General features: G+C 40.9%; 1 protein-coding gene across 1 annotated transcript in view; it reads left to right on the top strand.

Moving 5' to 3' along the window:
• LOC128697927 (uncharacterized) overlaps positions 1–13,345 on the top strand; it is an 86,147-nt gene that overhangs the window by 54,703 nt on the left and 18,099 nt on the right. The window contains exons 4-5 of the mRNA XM_070080803.1: positions 7,733–7,860; positions 9,289–9,352. Coding sequence (XP_069936904.1) covers positions 7,733–7,860; positions 9,289–9,352 — 192 coding nt within the window. The remainder of the gene's footprint in view (positions 1–7,732; positions 7,861–9,288; positions 9,353–13,345) is intronic.

The raw sequence follows: 13,345 nt of genomic DNA, 5'->3' as shown, positions 1-13,345 counted from the left end.
ATACCAGGGTGTATAATATACCAGGGTGTATAATATACCAGGGTGTATAATATACCAGGGTGTATAATATACCAGGGGGTATAATATACCAGGGTGTATAATATACGAGGGTGTATAATATACCAGGGTGTATAATATACCAGGGGGTATAATATACCAGGGTGTATAATATACCAGGGTGTATAATATACCAGGGTGTATAATATACCAGGGTGTATAATATACCAAGGGGTATAATATACCAGGGGGTATAATATACCAGGGTGTATAATATACCAGGGGGTATAATATACCAGGGTGTATAATATACCAGGGGGTATAATGTACCAGGGTGTATAATATACCAGGGTGTATAATATACCACGGTGTATAATATACCAGGGTGTATAATATACCAGGGTGTATAATATACCAGGGGGTATAATATACCAGGGTGTATAATATACCAGGGTGTATAATATACCAGGGTGTATAATATACCAGGGTGTATAATATACCAGGGGGTATAATATACCAGGGTGTATAATATACCAGGGTGTATAATATACCAGGGTGTATAATATACCAGGGTGTATAATATACCAGGGTGTATAATATACAAGGGGGTATAATATACCAGGGTGTATAATATACCAGGGTGTATAATATACCAGGGTGTATAATATACCAGGGGGTATAATATACCAGGGTGTATAATATACCAGGGGGTATAATATACCAGGGGGTATAATATACCAGGGGGTATAATATACCAGGGGGTATAATATACCAGGGGGTATAATATACCAGGGGGTATAATATACCAGGGTGTATAATATACCAGGGTGTATAATATACCAGGGTGTATAATATACCAGGGTGTAGAATATACCAGGGGGTATAATATACCAGGGTGTATAATATACCAGGGTGTATAATATACCAGGGTGTATAATATACCAGGGTGTAGAATATACCAGGGGGTATAATATACCAGGGTGTATAATATACCAGGGTGTATAATATACCAGGGTGTATAATATACCAGGGGGTATAATATACCAGGGTGTATAATATACCAGGGTGTATAATATACCAGGGTGTATAATATACCAGGGGGTATAATATACCAGGGTGTATAATATACCAGGGTGTATAATATACCAGGGTGTAGAATATACCAGGGGGTATAATATACCAGGGTGTATAATATACCAGGGTGTTTAATATACCATGGTGTATAATATACCAGGGGGTATAATATACCAGAGTGTATTATATACCAGGGTGTATAATATACCAGGGTGTATAATATACCAGGGGGTATAATATACCAGGGGGTATAATATACCAGGGTGTATAATATACCAGGGTGTATAATATACCAGGGGGTATAATATACCAGGGTGTATAATATACCAGGGTGTATAATATACCAGGGTGTATAATATACCAGGGTGTATAATATACCAGGGTGTATAATATACCAGGGTGTATAATATACCAGGGTGTATAATATACCAGGGTGTATAATATACCAGGGTGTATAATATACAAGGGGGTATAATATACCAGGGTGTATAATATACCAGGGTGTATAATATACCAGGGTGTATAATATACCAGGGGGTATAATATACCAGGGTGTATAATATACCAGGGGGTATAATATACCAGGGGGTATAATATACCAGGGGGTATAATATACCAGGGTGTATAATATACCAGGGTGTATAATATACCAGGGTGTATAATATACCAGGGTGTAGAATATACCAGGGGGTATAATATACCAGGGTGTATAATATACCAGGGTGTATAATATACCAGGGTGTATAATATACCAGGGTGTAGAATATACCAGGGGGTATAATATACCAGGGTGTATAATATACCAGGGTGTATAATATACCAGGGTGTATAATATACCAGGGGGTATAATATACCAGGGTGTATAATATACCAGGGTGTATAATATACCAGGGTGTATAATATACCAGGGGGTATAATATACCAGGGTGTATAATATACCAGGGTGTATAATATACCAGGGTGTAGAATATACCAGGGGGTATAATATACCAGGGTGTATAATATACCAGGGTGTATAATATACCATGGTGTATAATATACCAGGGGGTATAATATACCAGAGTGTATTATATACCAGGGTGTATAATATACCAGGGTGTATAATATACCAGGGGGTATAATATACCAGGGGGTATAATATACCAGGGTGTATAATATACCAGGGTGTATAATATACCAGGGGGTATAATATACCAGGGTGTATAATATACCAGGGTGTATAATATACCAGGGTGTATAATATACCAGGGTGTATAATATACCAGGGTGTATAATATACCAGGGTGTATAATATACCAGGGTGTATAATATACCAGGGTGTATAATATACCAGGGTGTATAATATACCAGGGTGTATAATATACCAGGGTGTATAATATACCAGGGTGTATAATATACCAGGGTGTATAATATACTCTCTTGTATATTGTAATATAAAGTTTCTGCACATTCGCTTAACATCTCCCAAAATCTCTCTCTCGCCTCTACACTCCTCTCTTCTTCAGGTGCACACGCACATATTACGACCCACTTTCTGCATCCGACCCTTATTTTAATCCACTTAATCCTTGAATTTATACATTTATATTCCCTCTTTACATTCCATAACTGATCCTTCAACATTATTGCTACTCCTTCCTTAGTTCTAACTCTCTCAGATACTCCTTACTTTATCCCATTTATTTCTCCCAACTGAAACTCACCTACCCCCTTCAGTTTTGTTTCGCTTAGACCAGGACATCCAACTTCTTTTCATTTATAACATCACCCACACTACATTCACGCATATCAGGCATCCCAGTTTTGTAAAGTTTATCTTCTCTTTTTTATTATTTTCTACAGGAGAAGGGATAACTAGCCCATTGTTCCCGGTATTTTAGTCGCCTCATACGACACGCATGGCTTACAGAGGAGAATAGGGGATAGAGTAAATAAAGAAGAACAAGAACTATTAAGAAAAAGAAGAAAAACCTAGATGCATATATTATGTATATATATATATATATATATATATATATATATATATATATATATATATATATATATATATATATATATATATATATATGTATATATATATATACATATATATATATATACATTTATATATATATACATGTATATATATATATATATATATATATATATATATATATATATATATATATATATATATATATATATATATATATATATATATATACATTTATATATATATATATATATATATATATATATATATACATATATATATATATACAAACATGTATATATATATATATATATATGTATATATATATATATATATATATATATATATATATATATATATATATATATATATATATATATATATATATATATATATATATATATATATATATATATATATATATATATATATGCATGCCTGTGTAGAGTGACCTAAATGAAATTGGAAGTAGCAAGAAATACCTGTTCATGAGACAAAAGAGGGACATCAGCAATCCTACCAACATGTAAAACAGTTACAGTCTTCTGTTTCACACTCACGTAGCAGGATGGTAGTACCTCCCTGGGTGGCTGCTGTCTACCAACCTGCTACTTACTAATGTATTCGTGTGCTGATATATTCTTGTGCATATGAATATGTGTATATTAGAACGTGACTATATATAATTACCTCTTTGTGGTTGCAGGGGTCGAGTCATAGCTCCTTGCCCCTCCTCTTCTATGGTCCCTGCTAGGTTCACTCTCTAACTCCTCCATGAGCTTTATTGTATCTCATCTTAAAGCTATGTATGGATGCTGCCTCCTCTACATTACTCTCCCGATTGTTTCAATTTCTGACAACTCTGTGATTGAAAAAATACTTCCTAACATCCCTGTGACTCATCTGAGTCTTCAACCTCCAGTTGTGACCTCTTGTTTCCGTCTCTCATCTCTGAAACATCCTGTCTCTATCAACCTTGATAATTCCTCTCAGTATTTTATATGTCGTTATTATGTTTACCATGTACCCACTGTCCCTCCTGTCCTCCAGTGTCGTCGGGTTGATTTTCCTTAACTTGTCCTCTTAGAAGTTAAGGAACTAGTCTTGTTGCAAACGTTTGCACATTCTCTGATTTATTCATGCGCTTGTTCAGGTGTGTGTTACATACTGGTGCTGCATACTCAGTATTGGCCTGATGTACACTGTGTACAGAGTTTTGAAGGATTCCTTACTAAGATGCCAAGAAGCTATTCTTAGGTTTACCAGGTGCCCATGCAGCAGTTATTTGGTTGATGTCCGCCTCAGTAGATATGCTCGGTATTATACTCACCAAAGATCCTTTTCCTTGAGTGAGGTTTGTAGTCTTTGTGCCCCTGGCCTGTATTCAGTCTGCGGTCTTCTTTGACCTTCCCCAATCTTTATGACTGGGAAAGATCAGCATTATTGAGGAAGGCTAGCAGCCAGTTGTTAGTCCAGGCTTGCTGCCTGTCTAGATCCATTTGTAGTTCTGCTAGATAATATCCACTTGAATTTTCCACATCAGCTTCGCGTCGTGTGCAAAAACGGACACCTCAGAATCTATCCCTTCTGTTAAGTCATTCACATGTACCAAAAACAGCACCAGCCCTAGGACTGTCCCCTGTGGATTCTTGATCGTAACAGGCGTCCACTCTGACACCTAGTCATGTACCATCATTCGCTGTTTCCTTCCTGTCAGGTATTCTCTGATCCATTGCAGAGCCTATCCTGTTATTTCTGCCTACTCCTCTAGCTTTTGCACTAATCTCCTCCCTTACTTTTGTCACCTTGTCATAAAACTCCATTAAGTTTGTGATACAAAAGTTCTCTCTGAAACCGTGCTATTTACAGTGTATAAACTCGTTTCTTTCTAGGTGTTCCACTAGTCTTTTCCTGATTAGCTTCTCCAAGACTTTGCATACTATACATGTCTGTAGTTTAATCTTACCTGCATGTCTCCTTTCTTAAAGACTACTGTCTTCCATACCTCTTTTATAGTATCGCTTCACCCATCCTACTTGTGTTGCTTCCCTCTTCATTTTTAACTCTACAATGTATTCGAAGCTCAGGATCACGTTATCACTGTCTCCGAGGTTTTATGTGTGATGTCCCCAATGTCTGAACTGCTCAATGTGAATATGAGGTCCAGCCTTGCTGGTTCATCATCTTTCAATCTGGAAGTGTCCCTAACATTTTGATGTATGATGCATGGAAAAAGTAATTTAAATTTTTGTCATATACAGCCCATTGTTATAAAGAAAGACCCTTCATAATGGAATAATAGCAGATATTAGGGTATGATCAGCAGCGTCATTATAATACCGACAAGTTGATGAATAAATCTCATGCTCAACACTTTGGTGTCTTTATTTACTAAAGGTTTCGCTTTCACATTAAGCTTCTTCAGTTATGTGAAGAGGAGAAGTTTCTGTTGCTTCTAATTTAGTCACCCAAATAGCCCTTATTTAGGAGAGAACAAACTTGTGACGACGTTTCAGTCAAACTTGTCAGTAGACAATGATGGTTCATGTTGGATCAAAACGTAATTATAAGTTTCTTTCCGCTAAGATTAAGCTGTCAACTATTTGTGTATCACTTCACCCACAGCTCTGCTACTTTTTATTTTTGGGTCACTTCTGAAGAAGTGTCCAGTGTGGGCGAAATGTTTCGGAAATAAAATGAAGTAACAATTGGAGGTCGAACCTATGGCAAGCTAGTCCTATAACTCTCAGGCCAGTGTGTTAACCACTACACCAAGCCGTCTTAAGAAGATTCATGCAACTAGGAATATTTCTATACACAATGGGAATCCATGAATGAGTCCCACACCAGTATGGCTGAGGCGTGCTCTAGCTCTAAGCCCATCCATTATGTGATTTGCTTGATATCACGTTATGATGTTATTGTGAGTCATGATAGTGGGTTCGAGGGGCACTTGAGAGAGAGCGCCACAGCCATGCTGATGTGAGATTTGTCTCCATAAATAAACACTACGTTTGTGGTCACAGTTGGTTCCATGTTAACATTTCTGTGGTGTAAAGAAATATGTCTAGTTTGACGAATCATGTTAGGTTGACATGGGCAAATGGTTAACATATTGGCCTGCGAGTTTTAAGTCTCGGATCGAGTCCCATCCATTGTGTGATCTCTTTACAATAGTGTTATTACGATTTCGTTAGTCATGTGTCTTATTTATCATGATTAGCAGCAGTAACTCTTACGTCATGTTACTAACTTTATTAGTCAAGGTATTGGCGTATCTCACCTTTATTATTCAAGTTATTGGCGTATCTTACCTTTATTAGTCAGGGTATTGGAGTATCTCACCTTTATTAGTCAAGGTATTGGCTTATCTCACCTTTATTAGTCAAGGTATTGGCGTATCTCACCTTTATTAGTCAAGGTATTGGCGTATCTCACCTTTATTAGTCAAGGTATTGGCGTATCTCACCTTTATTAGTCAAAGTATTGGCGTATCTCACCTTTATTAGCCAAGGTATTGGCGTATCTCACCTTTATTAGTCAAAGTATTGGCGTATCTCACCTTTATTAGCCAAGGTATTGGCGTATCTCACCTTTATTAGTCAAGGTATTGGCGTATCTCACCTTTATTAGTCAAGGTATTGGCGTATCTCACCTTAATTAGTCAAGGTATTGGCGTATCTCACCTTTATTAGTCAAGGTATTGGCGTATCTCACCTTAATTAGTCAAGGTATTGGCGTATCTCACCTTTATTAGCCAAGGTATTGGCGTATCTCACCTTTATTAGTCAAGGTATTGGCGTATCTCACCTTAATTAGTCAAGGTATTGGCTTATCTCACCTTTATTAGTCAGGGTATTGGCGTATCTCACCTTTATTAGTCAAGGTATTGGCTTATCTCACCTTTATTAGTCAGGGTATTGGCGTATCTCACCTTTATTAGCCAAGGTATTGGCGTATCTCACCTTTATTAGTCAAGGTATTGGCGTATCTCACCTTTATTAGTCAAGGTATTGGCGTATCTCACCTTAATTAGTCAAGGTATTGGCGTATCTCACCTTTATTAGTCAAGGTATTGGCGTATCTCACCTTAATTAGTCAAGGTATTGGCGTATCTCACCTTTATTAGCCAAGGTATTGGCGTATCTCACCTTTATTAGTCAAGGTATTGGCGTATCTCACCTTAATTAGTCAAGGTATTGGCTTATCTCACCTTTATTAGTCAGGGTATTGGCGTATCTCACCTTTATTAGTCAAGGTATTGGCTTATCTCACCTTTATTAGTCAGGGTATTGGCGTATCTCACCTACTCATATATGGTTCAGACTTGCTGTCCTTTACAGAGTATTAAATGACTTAATAAATAACGTAACAAAGTGAAGACAAAAAATGCCAATTAAAACCCATAAAAGAGTAAACAGCGACAATCTGAATATAGGTATAATCATGATGCTGTCAGGTCCTAAGATGAAGGGATCACTGTATGATGGTGCTCACCTGCCTCACAAATTTCCAAGAGATTAAATAAATTAATACTTCTTTGGGCGCATATTTGAGCTTTTTTTAATCAAAATTTATAATAAAAACTGGAAAAAATGTTTCTTTAGCGTTTCCATTATTAGTGAGACTTATATTTTGAACAGCACTTACACCAAGGAAAGTGTTCTCCAGAATTTGTCTTTTCGGCAGGTGTTGGTAAATATGCTGGGGATGAGCGTGGATATCGGCCTGCTCCTGGACAACCTATTACTGCATGGATATTACTTCATGGATGGTCATGCACTAGATTTCGATGTTTTTGGAGATGGGAATTACCAGTAAGCATCCAGTAAGATGTAGAATACTCTCTCTCTCTCTCTCTCTCTCTCTCTCTCTAGCTCTCTCTCTCTCTCTCTCTCTCTCTCTCTCTCTCTCTCTCACACACACACACACACATGTTAGGAAGTATTTCTTCAGTCATAGAGTAGTCAAGCCTTGGAATAGCCTAGAAAGTGAAGTAGTGGAGGCGGGAACCATACATAGTTTTAAGGCGAGGTATGATAAAGCTCATGGAGCAGGGAGAGAGAGGACCTAGTAGCAATCAGTGAAAAGGCGGGGCCAGGAGCTATGACTCGACCCCTGCAACCACAAATAGGTGAGTATAGGTGAGTACACACACACACACACACAAACACACACACACACACATACACACACACACACACACACACACACACACACACGAGATGAACAGTGGAAAATGATTACATAAAATTCAAAGAATGTTGTACAACAAGAACATATCTCCCACTCTTAGAAAAACACATTATTGTTATAATATAAAGTAGAGCTAAACCAAGAATAGTCATAGAGCGCCGTCAGAAAAACCATAACAAATCATTGAGGAAAATAATATTCCAAAGATTGAAGTGTTTAGCAGGAAAGGCATAACTTTGTACACATAACTAACAACACTTAAATTTCTTTACACAATTATAAATATTAAATTATTTGCACAATACTGCACTATAATATGAGGTGACCCTGAGTCACTTGGAAACATGTCAGTAGCCATGGTCACACCGCAATGTTTTACCTTAACCTGAGGTGCTTGACAGGAGCCGACATGTGTCCAGCATCATGGTAGTGGGTCAGGGTTATGTCCACGACGTTTGTGATAGTGCCAACATGACATTGCACATCAGTCAGTGGGTCAGGGTTATGTCCAGGACGTCTGTGATAGTGCCAACATGACACACTGCACATCAGTTTTGTTTAGACATTCTGGATGCTCTGAGTTATGCAGTCCCTGCCTACCTACCTGGAGTCTACCTGGAGGGTATTCCGAGAATCAACGCCCCCGCGGCCCGGTCCACGACCAGGTCTCGCGGTGGATCAGGGCCTGATCAACCAGGCTGTTACTGCTGGCCGAACGTAATCCAGCGTACGAACTACAGCCTGGCTGATCCGGCACCGACTTTAAGACTTTAAGTAGACTTCAAGTAAGACTACTGTAGTTTGTGTAGTGTCAACTACGGTGCTCTTCACACCAACTCCAAGGTTGAGGGACTGACTACCTCCTAAAATTTGTATTGATAAAGCCACTGGATGGCGAAACGTCTACATTGAAGATACCCAGATGTTGCACATACATGTATGCCTAATTTTCATATGATCGTTATCCAGGGCCTTGGAAAAATGCAGTTAGGTCCAAGAATATGTTATCGTGTGGTGTCACACCGAGTTTACGTAGTGTACTTTGGCAGACAAAGAACCTTTGTGTTTCCTGATCATACAACACAATCACTTCGGTACCTGGAAGACTATTGGGTAACGTAAGTTGTGTTACCGATGCTGCTTGACCGAGGGTAGTCAGGGCAGTCGGTATGTGAGGGGGGTGTCACCCTCTTCAGTTTGACAGTTCTCGACTGTGACATCTGTGACCTCCTGCTTCTCGTTTTCTATGTGAGTATTGGGAGCAGGGACAAACTATAGTATCAAAGTTACCCCTTAATTTCCAACAAGTTAAATGAGGGGAACTGCATCCGCTTCATGGGTGATCACCCAGGCACTTATGACAGTCTTAGCTCCTGGACCCGCGGTTTCCGGGCAAGCACTACTGTGAGCTTATCACAGGACCTAGTCCAGTGCTTGCCCTAACAGAGGAGACATTTTTGAGTAAGTGTAGTGGTGACAGGTGGAGTGGACTTCCTCAACCTACCCTTACCCTTAAGGGAAATCGACCTGACAACACTGGGGGACAGGAGGGACATGGGGGTGTGTGTGTGTGTGTGTGTGTGTGTACTCACCTATTTGTACTCACCTATTTGTGGTTGCAGGGGTCGAGTCCTAGCTCCTGGCCCCGCCTCTTCACCGGTTGCTACTAGGCCCTCTCTCTCCCCGCTCCATGAGCTTTATCAAACCTCGTCTTAAAACTGTGTATGGTTCCTGCCTCCACTACGTCATTTTCTAGGCTATTCCACTGCCTTACAACTCTATGACTGAAGAAATACTTCCTACTATCTCTCTGACTCATTTGTGTCTTCAACTTCCAATTGTGGCCTCTTGTTTCTGTGTCCCCTCCCTGGAACATCCTGTCTTTGTCCACCTTGTCTATTCCACGCAGTATTTTATATGTCGTTATCATGTCTCCCCTGACCCTCCTGTCCTCCAGTGTGGTCAGGCCGATTTCCCTTAATCTTTCCTCATAGGACATTCCCCTTAGCTCTGGAACTAACCTTGTCGCAAACCTTTGTACTTTCTCTAGTTTCTTGACGTGCTTTATCAAGTGCGGGTTCCAAACAGGTGCTGCATACTCCAGTATGGGCCTGACATACACGGTGTACAGTGTCTTGAATGATTCCTTACTAAGGTATCGGAATGCTGTTCTCAGGTTTGCCAGGCGCCCATATGCTGCAGCAGTTATCTGATTGATGTGTGCTTCCGGAGACATGCTCGGTGTTATACTCACCCCAAGATCTTTCTCCTTGAGTGAGGTTTGCAGTCTTTGGCCACCTAGCCTATACTCTGTCTGTGGTCTTCTGTGCCCCTCCCCCATCTTCATGACTTTGCATTTGGCAGGATTAAATTCGAGAAGCCATTTGCTGGACCAGGTGTCCAGTCTGTCCAGGTCTCTTTGAAGTCCTGCCTGGTCCTCATCAGATTTAATTCTCCTCATTAACTTCACATCATCTGCAAACAGGGACACTTCTGAGTCTAACCCTTCCGTCATGTCGTTCACATATACCAAAAATAGCACTGGTCCTAGGACCGACCCCTGTGGGACCCCGCTCGTCACAGGTGCCCACTGTGATACATCATTACGTACCATGACTCGTTGTTGCCTCCCTGTCAGGTATTCTCTGATCCATTGCAGTGCCCTTCCTGTTATATGCGCCTGATGCTCTAGCTTCTGCACTAATCTCTTGTGAGGAACTGTGTCAAAGGCCTTCTTGCAGTCCAAGAAGATGCAATCAACCCACCCCTCTCTCTCTTGTCTTACTTCTGTTATTTTATCATAAAACTCCAGAAGGTTTGTGACACAGGATTTGCCTTCCGTGAATCCGTGCTGGTTGGCATTTATACTCCTGTTCCGTTCCAGGTGCTCCACCACTCTCCTCCTGATAATCTTCTCCATAATTTTGCATACTATACACGTCAATGACACAGGTCTATAGTTTAGTGCCTCTTTTCTGTCTCCTTTTTTAAAAATGGGAACTACATTTGCCGTCTTCCATACCTCAGGTAGTTGCCCAGTTTCCAGGGATGTGTTGAAGATTGTGGTAAGTGGCACGCACAACATATCTGCTCCCTCTCTAAGGACCCACGGGGAGATGTTGTCTGGTCCCATTGCCTTTGAGGTATCGATGTCCCTTAGCAGTTTCTTCACCTCCTCCTCATCTGTATGTATGTCGTCCAACACTTGTTGGTGTATTCCTTGCTGGTGTCCCCGTCTGGTCTGTCCCCCCAGAGTCCTTCCTGTCTCTACTGTAAATACTTCCTTAAATCTCTTGTTTAGCTCCTCACATACCTCTTGATCGTTTCTTGTGAGTTCTCCACCTTCTTTCCTCAGCCTTATCACCTGGTCCTTGACTGTTGTCTTCCTCCTAATGTGGCTATACAGCAGTTTCGGGTCAGATTTGACTTTCGATGCTATGTCGTTTTCATACTGTCGCTGGGCCTCCCTCCTTATCTGTGCATACTCGTTTCTGGCTCTTCTACTAATCTCCTTGTTTTCCTGGGTCCTATGCCTCCTGTACCTTTTCCATTCTCTGTTGCACTTAGTTTTTGCCTCCCTACACCTTCGGGTAAACCAAGGACTCGTTTTGGTCTTCCTATTATTTCCGTTTCCCTTGGGAACAAAACTTTCCTCTGCCTCCTTGCACTTTGTTGCCACATATTCCATCATCTCGTTTACTGATTTTCCTACCATTTCTCTGTCCCACTGAACCTCCTGCAGGAAGTTTCTCATACCTGTGTAGTCCCCCCTTTTATAGTTTGGCCTGTCCCCTTCAGTTCCTGTTACCTTCTCCACTTGTAACTCTACTATATAGTCAAAACTCAGAACCACATGATCGCTAGCTCCAAGGGGCCTCTCATAAGTGATGTCCTCAATGTCTGAACTGCTCAGGGTGAACACAAGATCCAGTCTTGCTGGCTCATCCTCCCCTCTCTCTCTGGTTGTGTCCCTGACATGTTGATGCATGAGGTTTTCAAGTACCACATCCATCATCTTGGCTCTCCATGTTTCGGGACCCCCATGTGGCTCCAGGTTTTCCCAGTCGATCTCCCTGTGGTTGAAATCGCCCATTACCAGTAACTTTGCTCTGCTCGAGTGAGCTCTTCTTGCCACCTCAGCCAGTGTGTCCACCATCACCCTGTTGTTTTCTTCGTACTCCTCTCTTGGCCTCCTGCAGTTCTGTGGTGGGTTATACATCACTCCAATGACTACTTTATGTTCTCCGGACTGAATTGTACCTACAATGTAGTCTCTTTCTCCAATCATGTCCATGCCTTCCATTTCCTCAAATCCCCATCGGTGTTTTATGAGCAGTGCAACCCCTCCTCCCCCTCTACTCCTTCTATCTTTCCTCAGGATCTGATATCCTGTTGGGAAGATTGTGTCTGTTATTGTCTCAGCGAGTTTTGTTTCTGTGACTGCTATGATGTCTGGGGATTTTTCACTGATTCTTTCATTCCACTCCTCATGTTTATTCATTATTCCATCCGCGTTTGTGTACCAAACCTTTAGTTTCTTTTCTATCATTGTGGTCATGCAAGAATATTGGGGTTGGGGGAGCGAGAGCCTTGGTGGGGGCCTATATGGGGCTGTGGTGTAGGTGGGGTTTGTGTTGATGGGGGTGGGGTCAGAATGCCCATAAGGGACAGCTGTTGGGGTGAGGTTTGTGATATGGGGATTGGTGGCAGAGGGAACAGTGAGTGGGTTGTAGTATAGGTTGCTCAGTTGCGTTGGGAATGTCGCGGGTGGAGTCTTTTGGTGGGAGATTCTGTGGGGTGTGTTTGCCCTTCCTCCTGTGTCTGGGTCCTGCTCATTTTCATTGCTTCTCGTTCCTCCTTGCGTCTCTGTACCCTCTCTTTCAGTGTAGTCCTTTCTTCTTGTGTTCTGTCGCGGTCGAGGTATACTCTCTGGTACCCCTCTTTGTCCCTCAGTCTTGCTTTCTCTTGCAGAATCCTGGTTCGAACTGATTCTTCCTTGAAAGTTACTCTGACAGGCCGTATCCTTCCACTCGCAAACCACCCAATTCTCTGAAAATTTGTCACCTGGGTCATATTGCCCTCCCCTATTGTTTTCATGATGCCTTC

Source organism: Cherax quadricarinatus, unplaced genomic scaffold (genome assembly GCF_038502225.1).
Source record: "Cherax quadricarinatus isolate ZL_2023a unplaced genomic scaffold, ASM3850222v1 Contig1005, whole genome shotgun sequence".
Lineage (NCBI taxonomy): Eukaryota > Metazoa > Arthropoda > Malacostraca > Decapoda > Parastacidae > Cherax > Cherax quadricarinatus.
Note: the sequence above shows the minus strand (reverse complement) of the source record. Positions and strands in the feature narration are given on the sequence as shown.